Below are 12,190 nucleotides of genomic sequence, written 5' to 3' on the forward strand. Positions count from 1 at the left end.
ATGTGCTTTGTCTCTTGTCAACCAGAGGAAGGGCTCTCACCCACGACATGTTACCATTGGTCGGGCTAGGTAGCGTTGATTGCCAGTTATTTTAGTGAGAGATCAAAGTACTTCGTTAGGCTTCAGGATTCGCCGGTTTAGCACCTTTTGGTTTCTTACTTTCTGCTTTTATATTTCACTTGTATTTTCATTTTCTAGTTTAAGATAAACTTGTATTTCAAAAAAAAGTGAAACTCTTGGTTGTTTAAGAAAAAAATGTCCATGTAATTTGAAAAACAAATCTTCATGTATCATAAAAAATGATGAATGTGTGTTCAACTTATATTTGAAAATGTTCATTGTTTATGTAAAAAAATCAACACGTATTTATAAAACTGCTCGTTGTGTATTTCAAAGATATTCAACATGTATTTGTACAATGTTGACGTCTATTTAAAAACTTCATATTTAGAAGTATTCACATTTCTTTTAAAGTGGAAATGGGAAATAGAAAATAATAAAAGAAGACAGAAAATAAATAGGGAAAACAAAAATAATAAAACAGAAGAGAGAGAGAAAAAATAAATTGTAAAAGAAAAAGGAAAGGAAAAAACAAAGAAAATGAAAACAAGAAAAGGACAACAAATTGAAATAAGAAGTAGAACAAAACAATTAGAACAAGGAAAAAGAAAAACTGCACCGATCAGTCCATGCAAACGAGCGCAAAAGCCCAAACGCACAGTAACAGAACCCATTGGAGAGGTCGCTACGGACGATACATAGAGTTTGGGCTTAAAAAAAAGACTTGTAGTGACTTTGTGGGCGATTTGGCATGTGCGGAGGAAGCTGATCCATGAAGGTGAACATCAGAGTCCAATGTCCACACATATGTTCATAAATTTGTCTCAAAAAAAAAACATATGTTCATAAATCGATACCTGAACGACCTCGAGATCGCAATCCCACATCTTTAGGTGAGGCCATCGGTGCAAGCACCTGCAGTAGCCAGAAGTTGGATCCCGCCACAGCCGGGGAATCACAAACTGAATGTAGATGCCGCAGTTGACAAGAATGGTCAGATGGGAGCTATATCGGTCGTGTGCCGCAACGAGGATGGTTTTATATGTGGGTTCATCGGCTCTTGTTTTCCAGGGGTTGACGGATCCTACAATTCTTGAAGCTCTTGCTTGGCGTGAAGTTCTCTCCCTAGCAAAGGATCTCATGCTGCAGATATTCACAGTTGCCTCGGACTGTAAACGGTAGTAATGATGAAACTCATGGGCACTAGCACCCATAGTTTATTGATATAGGAGAAGCATCCTTTGTGAGAAACCAGAAATTCGTCCCCGACGTGGCTCAAACCCTGTTTGCTGGAGACGCCACTGCGCTCTCTTGCCACTAGGCTACAGCCTAGTTCTCGTAAACGGTAGTAATGGACATCCACAATGGCACCATGGGCCCTATTGCATCGATTGTGAAGGAGATAGAGGAAACTTCTAGGGATTTTATTTTTTGCAATTTCGTTTTTGAAGGTAGGCTTTCGAATACGAAAGCACATAGGCTAGCTATAAATATGCTCTACACCTAGATGAGGGACGCCATTTGTGGTTGCTCCACCCTCATGACATTTCTGTTATTCCTGTAGGTTGAGTCATTGACCAATAAAGCAAAGCATGTGTTATCCCTTAAAAAAAAGGAGGGTGCCTTCGGTCCATCACTTAATTTCCGAAGGTTCCCTTCAAAAATTATTTCTTTTTTTGAACACAATACAATATAGACGCAGACACTCATTCCTATGAACACATGCACGTACATCCTATCCGTATGAGCACATCCAGGAGCTGGGCCGGCACATCATCTTGAGATTGATGAAGTCATCAAGACACCTTCGTAGTTAAAAAAAACCTTCATTTCTAAAAGGATAATGATATAGTACATATCAACTGTCAACATAGATCATGTGCTACATTCCAATACCAGTGACAGACCCAGTGGGGGTGCCGTGGGTGCCCTGGCACCCACTCAAAAAATGCAAAACTTCTTTATATAGTATTAGTTAGTCTAATCCTGTGTGTTTGATAGAGCTTGAACGATAAACTGGTAATTTTGTATGGTTATACAAGGCATTTCTATAGTGAGTGATAAGTTGGCACCCCTTGTGGTCAAGCTCTAGGTCCGCCACTATCCAATAACAGTGGTGTACAGAGGAAGCTTGATTTCGGTTCTGTTTAAGTTATGTCAAGTTCAAGAATGCAAGTTTCTATGAATGTGTGCTACTATGATAAAATTTTGATTCTTTGATTAAGATTGTATTAGTAGTAGTTGCAGCTGCGGATACATAATCTAGCTCAGATATGTTGCGTGTAGTGCAAACTTTTTTTCACACAAAAAAAGAGTCCCCAATTTGTGGGATCAGAGCTCGATACCTACACGAAGACCATCTCATGACTAAACCATATCCGTCAGATGCTGGAGTCAGCAGTAAAAGAGTGCCTTAGGGTGTGTTTGGTTCAGGAACGAAGTGTAATGGAATGGAATGGTTCCGTTCCACGGGAATGGAATGGTTCCATCTCTGTGTTTAGTATGAATAATGAGGTGGAATGGAATGGTTACGTCTCAATGTTTGGTTGGTGGAATGGAATGGAATGAAAAAATTTCAAATTGATGTTTACTTTTTGTCAATATATGCAAAATTGATTGTATTTTGAGAAGCATTTCATTTAAATTCCAAAACAACATTTTCTTTTTCTTTTCATCACCACTAATTTGTAATTTGCTTCACAAATATTCTAATAAAACGACGTCTATATATAATTTTAATGCACAAATTTACAATTGCAAAAGGCAAAAGAAAACATGTGCAAATAGACAACGAAATTTGTCATCAATCTCAATAAGCATGTACAAATAAACAGAACAATTGCAAAAGGCAAGAACCGCTGCTCCTGGCACCCAAGCCGGCCGTCGTCGCCCGCCTCTCCAGCTGCCGGCTGAGCGCTGGATGCCGGCGCTCGTCTTCACGGCCGCGAGCCATGCATCCACCACCTTGAAGCCAATTGGCGAGGAGACGACAAAGAGGAGCAGAGGACAACGCGGAGGAAGGAGAGGAGCAGAGGACGGCGCGGGGAAGGAGATGAGCGGTCGGCGGCGCGGGGGAAGGAGATGAGCAGCCGACGGCGCGGATCGAGGGAGAGAAGCAGCCGGCGGCGGGAGGTGAAAGCGCCTCGCGAGAGGCTGTTCCGCGTGATTCCTCCGATTTGGAGGAACGCATGCGTTCGGCATATTGATGGTATATTCGTTTCGGGAGGACGAGTTGGTTCCGGTCCCTGATCCAACTAAACACGAGGACGAGGCCCAGGGACGGAATGGACCCGTTCCATTCCGGCCCGTGATCGAAAGCAAACACACCCTTAGTGGCAATGGATGCCTGTTCCATTAATTGGATAGTGGCCATTCATTTGGCAGTGTATATTAAAATATGTAGGAGTATCATTTATAGTGTATTTCAATTTACTGATCAAATCCGTAGGAAGGCATTAACTTTACAGACTTCCATCCTAGGCAACAGGTTTTGTAGCTCGGCTCGCCAAAAATGACAGAAGCATTTTGAGAATCAACACAACTAGCTACAGTTGGAATAAAATCAAATATGTACAGATTGTGATTTATTTATTTTTGTCATGCTAACAATCCAGACCTGAGTATAGGTCATCCAACGCTTGGTACAGAAATTTAGCAGCATTTGGTTGCTCCAGATTCCCCATAAGTATATCGCTGGTCGTCAGATACGGGTCGCCGTAGAACCGCAGATTGGCATCCATTCTGGTGGTAACAATGTTCCCTTCTAGTGAAACCCCGATAAATGCGCCTGTGAAGTCATCGAAAACCATCACAAATTAGTTGTAGGCTTGGCAGGACAGGTACATGCATGAGCAAGATGAACTATTACGAAGATTTACACTTGTACAGAGTTCTAAAATATCTCCTTTCTCCCAAGCTTGTTTACTCTTGGTATCAGGATGACTTTGTATACTGAGTTCATTGCTGGACTCCGATTTTTCAGACTGCGGGTATTACATATAAGTTATCCACCAAGAACACCATTTCTTACTCATCTCGTGTCAGGGTACCCTTATCTGGCTCTGTACAAGTTAGGAACAAGAATACCATTTCTTACTTAACTCGTTCAGGGTACCCTTATCTGGCTCTGTGCATTTCAAGAATATAAAATTAAGAAGCAGGCCACGGAATATAATTAAACCTCCGCTACACAAAAAAACGTTCAAAACTTTTGCAGGGCAGTAAATTTGTACCCAATAAACCGAAATACAACAGATCTGGTGCTGAGCATTCAAATAGAAGTTAGCTTTCCTAATTTCGAGAATGTAAAACTTAAGTAGCCCCCGGTGGCCGCAGTGCCTAGCAAAGCAACTAGGGTGTCGTGTTGTAATATCCAGGTGTTGGCCTTCTTAGGCTTGTACAAATTATTTCTATCAATGCATCGAAATGCAAGGCTTTCGTGTTTTCTCAAAATTAAAAACGCAATACAAACAGAGCTTGACTTCACATGATAAAAGGAGCCTAAAATTTTGAATTGAACAAGAACATTACCTTTGCTGTGACTATATGTATAGCAAACTCCAGAGCCTTTATTACCAGCTCTCACATCAGCTTCTAATACTCTACCAACAGGTCCTGCTGCAGCACTTAAGCCTGCACCGAGTGAAAAATGCATCCGGCTACTGAAGGTCTTCACAGCTTCAGGACCATGAAGCACTATGATGAAATCCATCAACTCACCGCCAAGCTGTATGTTAAGATAAAACATGTACATGTAAGAGATCTGAACACATAATATTGAAATTACTAGGGAAGTACATGAACCATGTCCGAAATCATAAATTATCGATTTTAGGCAACAGTCACTGTCCAACATGTTTTTGCTCAGCCCAAGACCATGTTCTACACAAACATAGCAACTTCAACCTGATGTTTTATCTAAAATCAGGCAAAAACAAGAGGAAATATACCTAAATGCAAACACAGTTTCAGGGTTTCACTTAAAAAATAACACTGATAGAAACAAATAAACCATTCCATCCTAAGACATGAAACAAGTGTGTGTTTCATGTTTTCATCTAGGAAATTTTTAGATAGGAGAAATGCAGGGTTAAAAAAACATTTTTATCATACACCATTTGCCCTATGCCATGCAAGTAGTAGATTATGTCTGCAATTATCCCCACATCAAAGGGAACCAGTCTAACAATAAAAGATGTTGTATCTAATCAATTCATAGATTAGATGTTGACCACATGAAAGATACAGAGAAGAATTCTGCAACCAAGTTACTAACCTGTGCTCCCCATCCTAATCCAGCTGAAGCTATAGCAGAGGGTGGAGACCATGACCCATCTGATTTACGAGCAACTACTAAGCCAGTTCCAAGTTTGTATGTAAGAAATGCACCAGCTTTTACAACTGTCAAGATAGCAAGTCCACTTGCTCCACTAAGGACTGCACGCGGAATAGATTTTCTCGGGTTTATCCTTGAAACCTGCAATGCAGTATTTATTTTTTATTAAGTAGGTATTGCCATTAAACATGTAAATATGGCAGAGAAAATGGAAACATAATTTGGACACCTGACTGTAGCTCCTAAGGGATGCTGCTGCCTTGTATATCTCGTGTTCCAATGTTAATCCAATAGGCAAATTCAACCACCCTCTCGCAGAAGTCCAATCCATAACATCATGCTTTGCAGTTTGTGTCGCGTTGCTGACAGAATTTATCAGTAAGTTCTGCAATGGATCAAGCCTATCATAGCATGCATCGCAGACCCTTTGTGGGTTTCGCTCACGAAACTTGGCTGGCAAAAGACATCTGCCTTTTGAACATGCCTTGCAAAATATCCCTCCACAGAATCGACAATGATGCCTTCCACGAGTAATGGCAGTGAAAGAAGCAGAACACTGCATGCACGAGTCAGCATAGCTATCGGGCAGCCATTCTGGTGGTTCTGCCTCCAAAACAACCCTATAAATATTGTAACTCAGGGCTTCTTCATCCAGCAAAGGAGGAGCACTTGGCGCATAGACAGACGAATGCAAGGATGTATCTCCATCACTACCTGACCCCAAGAATGAGACACTAGAGTCCTTTGATTGTTGAATGCCATCATTTTTGCAAGTGCGACCAATGATAGCAACTATGCCACCCAGCAGGTTTCTAATGTTAACTGGCTTTTGTGCCTTGTGCTGTTCATAGTCCCAATAATCATCAGGACATTCATATCCATCAAGAAAATCATTTCCGCCGTCAAAATCAAACGACTTCTGCCCGGACAGTTTTGACTCAATGGAGTTAACGACATTTCCAGCTGTTTCCCATGCCCCTTCCAGTTGCTGAGGCAGTGCCTTTCGATCAATGGAGTTCATGACATTGCCTATCGTGCCCATAACCTTGGAGTGGATCTGATCCTTGAGGCTGTCTTGAGCTCCTGGTACGGGCAACGAGTGATAAAAGGGAACCTCGCTGGAGGTTTTCATGGTCAGTGACTAGATATAACTTCCTGAAAGAAGAAAAACAGTATTACAATTATCAGCATAGACAATGACGATGACCTGATGGAGAATAATTACAGGTAAGTTGCTACTCCCTCCGTTCACAGATGTAAGACATTTTGGCAGTTTAAATTAAACTGCCAAATCGTCTTACAATTGTGAACAGAGGGAGTAGATTCAAAGAGGGGGTGAGGCAAGTCATTATTATATAACTGTTCTAAAATGTCATATATGACTTGACAGGTGCTACTGCAGTTAGTAGTACTTGAAATGGGCGAAGGTTGTCCGGCCGCTCTCATCTAAAATCTTTCTTGGGCAGAGCCAGCTTTTGATTCCACACAGGGCAGTAGTGAAAGACTCAATTAGTATCACCTAATTTATACCACTGGTAAAAAAATAAAACTAATTTACCAGTTATTGCAAAAGAACAAGGTTGTACTGGGTCCACCCAATCTACCATAACTAGTAGTACGGTTGGGCAACAAGATTGGCAGCAATTGATCAAAGCATAACTCTAGAGACAAAACAACGGCCTCCGACAACCATCGCCGCCGGAAATCTCAGTGTGATGTATGTACCCAACTACCGCAGCTTGATACAGAGGATGAATAGACAGAAAGGACAACGGTTTGTAGTTTGTACGGCTGTTGCCAACTACTATGCCAAAACAGGCATGAGCAAAAGGAACTCGATTCGTACCAGCTAACTTATTGATTTAGGCTGCCGTGATTTACCGATAACGTCGGTAGCGCGATTCCACGAACCCTAGAAAGAACCCCCGGCACGGCAGCTACGGAGAGGGGACGCACGCGTGCGGAAGATACCAGGGATGGAGGGCGCACCTGCGATGCGGGAGCGGGGGAGAGCCGGAGCGAGAGGAAGAGCAGGCAAGCCGGAGACGAGGAATCGGAAGAGGGGGAAGAAGCTGGGCGGCGTTCGTGGTGGGGGGAAGAAGAGAAGGACGGAAGGGGGAAAGGGGAAGACCCCCGGGTTGGATTAGCTTACGTGTTACGCCGTGGGTTCATTTTTAATTTTTTGAGCTGTGTACGCCGTGGCTTGATAATAAACCGTGGAAATTTTCCAGCCCGGCCGGGTTTACTGTGCATGCGTTCCTCCGCAAACTGCTCCAGTGCTCTCTCCCCCACCGTTTCCTCCTCCTCTTCCTCCTCTCCTCTGGTTGGCTGGTCGCGTGATCCATCCATCCGCCTCCCGGCCTCCTCTTCTCCATAGACGCATCGCTCCTTTCCGCCCGCATTTCTCAGGTAACAAAAGTTTCACTGTTCGCCCGAATCGTCCCGACGTTAAGTGATTGTAATGTGGTTCCCTTTCCTTTTTCCATCCTTTGATGCGTGGATTCTCTAGTCCTCGGTCTCGACCCTGGATTCTCTCGGTGTTAGTGAGAATGTGTAGGGATTGGTTGATTCATTTTTTTTGGTCAGGAACAAGGGAGAGGGGCGACCAAACGTTGTTCATGTAAGTTAGGGATTGGCATGGTCATCAAGATGACCGCCCTGGCATAGAATTACGGATCCTGCTGATCCTTGAAGAGGAAATTTACAAAAACTTTATAAACTATATATATTCGGATGTAATTCATAGGAAAAATCCTATTTATACCAAGCTCTGTTGACAAAGCACTGTCTAGGTGACGCTTAGGCACAAAGCCTATGCAGGACAATCAAGAAATTGTACGCTCCAAAATAAATTATTCCATATGAAACTGGCACGTCAAATGAGACATGTTGAACTTTATACTTAATTCAGATGTTGTTTGTGCAAAATTACATGTGATACTTAATTTTACATGCATGGAGCTAAGTATTGAAATTCATCACCATTATATTTGCCATATAATTTGAATGAGTTGATTATCTTATGGCGTCTACTTTTACTAGTCCTATTCCAGATGTGCAATAGGCTCTCACTGCTAATGTTAAATAGGTTAGTAGGTCTACTAAAAAGAGCTTTACAAAATGTCAATGACAAAAGAAAAATACAAAAGTTCCTTCTGCCGTTCTTCACCGAGGATGCTTGACTATTTTGGATGTGTCTATCTATTGAAATGTATTGTGTTGAACTTATTTTATGATCTACTCTGAAAAATAACCACAGACATAGAAAAAAAGGGTTGGCCAAACAAAATAAAATAGGCAAAGGCTAGTTTAAAAGGCTACATCATCATAATCCACCTTAATGTCGAGCATTGAATGTTACCTATACACCTATTATTGATACAAGTTCTCATTTGTTTTCTCAACTGTATCACTTAATCCTAGCACGCCCGTTCTTTAGCTAAGGGATGACAAGCCGTTGCCATATCATCTGTATTTATTTCTTCCAACTTAGTAAATATGTTGGTTGCCAATGATAACAAAATACCGAGCCATGATGTTGTGAGTACCTAATGGAATCACCTATTTTCCTTGATCCAGACATTGTTACAAGTGCTCCTCTTAAAGGCAAAACGGGCTAGGGATGTAGTATTGGAATAGTATTTTTTTGTTCTAAATATGCTACTTTTATGTATTGCCAAGCTCTAGGTCGTTTCTTGTTTAGGTTTTTCCCGTTGATTCTGAAGCTATTTTGCCATTGTCGTTTTTTTTCTCAATGCAATACCATGTAGTTTTCCTTAATGTATGTTCTCTAAATTTTACTTCTATTAGAAACTGATAAGTAAACTATTGTTTGTATCATAGCATGTCATCCTCTGACAACCCCAAGAAAGCTGACAAAGACCAGGATGAAGGAGAGGGAGGATTCTTCGACAAAGTTAAGGATTTCATCTCAGACATTGGAGAAAAGATTGAAGAAGCAGTCAGCTTTGGAAAGCCTACTGCTGACATTACTGGAATCCACATACCTCAAATTAGTCTTGAGAAGGTAGAGCTCATTGCTGATGTTCTGATTACAAACCCAAACCCTGTACCCATCCCTCTTGTCGACATCGAATACCTTATTGAAAGCGAAGGGAGGAAGCTCATGTCCGGAGCAATCCCAGATGCTGGAACCATCGATGCACATGGCTCAGAGACTGTCAAAATCCCCGTGTTGCTCATCTATGATGACATCAAGAGCACATATGGTGACATAAAGCCCGGGAGCATCATCCCTTACTTGGTCAAAGTTATTCTCCATGTTGACATACCAGTCATCGGCAGGATCTCCTTACCTCTCGAGAAAGCCGGTGAGATCCCGGTGCCTTACAAGCCAGATGTTGATATTAGCAAGATCAAGTTTGAGAAGTTTTCTTTCGAGGAGGCGACCGCGACTCTACATCTGAATCTCGACAACAAGAATGACTTCGACCTGGGACTGAATGCCCTGGATTATGAGATCTGGCTCTTCAATGTGAGCATTGCTTCTGCTGAGACGAAAGAGTCTACAAACATCAAGAAGCAGGAAGTAACCACCATGACTTTGCCGATCAGCTTCAGGCCTAAGGATTTTGGGTCTGCTATGTGGGATATGATAAGGGGAAAGGGCACTGGTTACACCATAAAGGGGCATATTGATGTGAACACTCCCTTTGGACACATGAAGATACCTATTAGCAGAGAGGATGGAACAACTCGACTAAAGAAGGAAGATGATGATGGCGATAACGATGAGGTATACTATGTTAGTTTCTATAGTGTTTCATCTGCAATTCCCCTTAGACATGCATCAAATGTTGACTTGATAAATACTTGCATGTACATTTGGATATCCATATCACTTGTATCTTACCCATTGCCACTTTATCCAGGACTAAAAATTGAAGAAATGCACTTTCCTGGAACAGAGTTAATGCTTTGAAGTTTTAACAAATGGCGCCCTATGACTCGAGAGCACTTTGTTCTTACATTTGAATCGCTGCTAACTGTGAGAATTTCGAGATATAAAAGATTGTGTAACACTTATCTCGTCTTGACACTTTTTGTATTTGTGATTCCAATTTGGGGTCAAGAAGTAATTAAGATGTTCAATGATACAAAGTCATTGTTGTTTGGAGTTTCTCTACTATTGCTCTGACATTCGATTATATGGGGAAAACAATTTGCTTCCAAAGAGTCCAAGCAACGAGGGAAATAACTAAGGTGGCGCTGGCATGGAGTCTGCAACACCCCCCCCCCCGGGTTGGGTCACATCTCCAAGGTCTATGCGTATGCAGAAATATAGAGTAGCACATGACATTGGTGTGCCGCGGCTTATTTGTAAGAGAAAGTGCAAAGTCTACTAGTGTACTCTGCTCAATTTATTGTGGTAGCCTTGTACTCTTGTGTAGATGTTTACAAACAGTCTCATCATAGATTGAGATGTCCTGTCTGATGGCTTGTGTTCATAGGTAGATGAATTTATCTAAAATAGAAAAGGGAATACTCAACACATGCAAGTGTAGGTCGAGGACTGCTACTAGAATTCACTTCTATGCGATAAAAATTCAAAGTTTGTTATGCACATTAGTGGCACACAACATAGACACGGGGACCTAGTTTCACATTATAAAGAAAACACAACGCGACAAGTTGTGCCTTCCCTTCTACTCCTCTACTGCCGGCGACTACACACAAGTCGCTGACCTGCAGGGCTGTGAAGGCGATGGAGCCGACCATGCGTGAGCGCGACGTCCTGGCACGCACAGGGGATGCGAGCTGCGGAGGAGACGAGGGAGAGGAGATGCGGTGGTGGCGCAGGCTTGCTAGCGTCCGCTTGTGGCGGGTCGGCGCGACGCATAGTGGCAGCGATGGGCAATCAAGACTCGGTCCCTGGCGCAATGGCGATGTGCACCCCTCATCAAAAAGGAGAGAGAGATAGACAGAGTGGAAAGAAAGAAATGTGGTTGTCGGTATGGCTTTGATGGGTGCCAGATAGAATGGGAAGAAATAAATGTGGTTGTGGATGTGGCTTTGATGGGTGCGGGACAGTCCTGACATAAGATTAGGCTTTTTTCTTTCTCCTTGTTGTACGAGTTGTCCACATGGGTGGTTATAGATGCTCTAAGAAACATAATTAAGGAAATACATATGCTTTAATAGGATGTTTTTTTAGGGTGAGATGATGATTTTAAGAGAACAACGACTGTCCTAGTCAGCGAGACAGGGTTTAATCCGATAGTAACGGGCGTCGCCTTGATCCGTGCAGGTTGAATCGAGCTACCATATTTGACGCAAAACCTATATATTTTTTCTTATAGCGAGTGCATCGTCTGTCATGCTTAAAGCTTTTCCCCTGCCGTGTAGTTACCGGGCCAGCCCATTTTCTTCTTCGCGTCGAGCAAGGCGATTTCTTCTCCTTCTCGGTCGAGACGTGGTGGTCGACGTACTGGTTGCTTCTTGTTTTTTCCTTTTTCTGTTTTCTTTGTTTCTTCATATTTTTTATTTTTTTGCCTTTCTTCGTTTTTTCACCAATTTTTTCGTCTCTTTAACTGTTTTCATTTCTCTTTGTTTCTTTTCTTGGATTTTACTATTTTTTTCATTCCTTCTTCATTTTTTCTTTCTGGATTTTCATTGGTTTTCTTATTTCTTTTTGTTCCTTTCTCGGTTTTCTCTATTTTCATTCTTTTGCATTTGTTTTCTTTATTTTTACTTTTTAAGATTTTTTTTTGAGGGGTTACTTTTTAAGATTTTATATGTTTTTCATCCTGGTTTTTATTGTGTTTCTTTATTTTT

The 12,190-nt window shown here is 41.8% G+C and overlaps 2 protein-coding genes and 1 pseudogene across 4 annotated transcripts; 2 read left to right on the forward strand and 1 right to left on the reverse strand.

The window, feature by feature from the left end:
* Positions 1 to 3,448: 3,448 nt before the first annotated feature.
* Positions 3,449 to 7,559, reverse strand: LOC119267079. Of its 2 annotated transcripts, none has more exons than XM_037548390.1 (5): positions 7,385 to 7,559; positions 5,625 to 6,550; positions 5,336 to 5,536; positions 4,591 to 4,786; positions 3,449 to 3,847 (listed from the first exon to the last, which is right to left on the reverse strand). In XM_037548390.1, the coding sequence occupies exons 2-5, from the start codon at positions 6,525 to 6,527 to the stop codon at positions 3,663 to 3,665; spliced, it is 1,485 nt and encodes a 494-aa protein (XP_037404287.1). In that variant the 5' UTR covers positions 6,528 to 6,550; positions 7,385 to 7,559; the 3' UTR covers positions 3,449 to 3,662. The 2 variants fall into 2 exon arrangements, with proteins under 2 accessions (XP_037404287.1, XP_037404288.1); XM_037548391.1 differs by lacking the exon at positions 7,385 to 7,559 and adding an exon at positions 7,242 to 7,356.
* Positions 7,560 to 7,603: 44 nt separating this feature from the next.
* LOC119267080 (desiccation-related protein At2g46140-like) lies at positions 7,604 to 10,535 on the forward strand. Of its 2 annotated transcripts, XM_037548393.1 has the most exons (3): positions 7,604 to 7,804; positions 9,239 to 10,151; positions 10,288 to 10,535. In XM_037548393.1, exons 2-3 carry the CDS (start codon positions 9,240 to 9,242, stop codon positions 10,291 to 10,293), a joined length of 918 nt encoding a protein of 305 aa, XP_037404290.1. In that variant the 5' UTR covers positions 7,604 to 7,804; position 9,239; the 3' UTR covers positions 10,294 to 10,535. The 2 variants fall into 2 exon arrangements, with proteins under 2 accessions (XP_037404290.1, XP_037404289.1); XM_037548392.1 differs by having other exon boundaries at positions 9,239 to 10,535.
* Positions 10,536 to 11,120: 585 nt separating this feature from the next.
* LOC119271925 overlaps positions 11,121 to 12,190 on the forward strand; it is a 19,589-nt pseudogene continuing 18,519 nt past the window's right edge.

The sequence above is a fragment of the Triticum dicoccoides genome, chromosome 3A, assembly GCF_002162155.2.
Source record: "Triticum dicoccoides isolate Atlit2015 ecotype Zavitan chromosome 3A, WEW_v2.0, whole genome shotgun sequence".
Taxonomy (NCBI): domain Eukaryota; kingdom Viridiplantae; phylum Streptophyta; class Magnoliopsida; order Poales; family Poaceae; genus Triticum; species Triticum dicoccoides.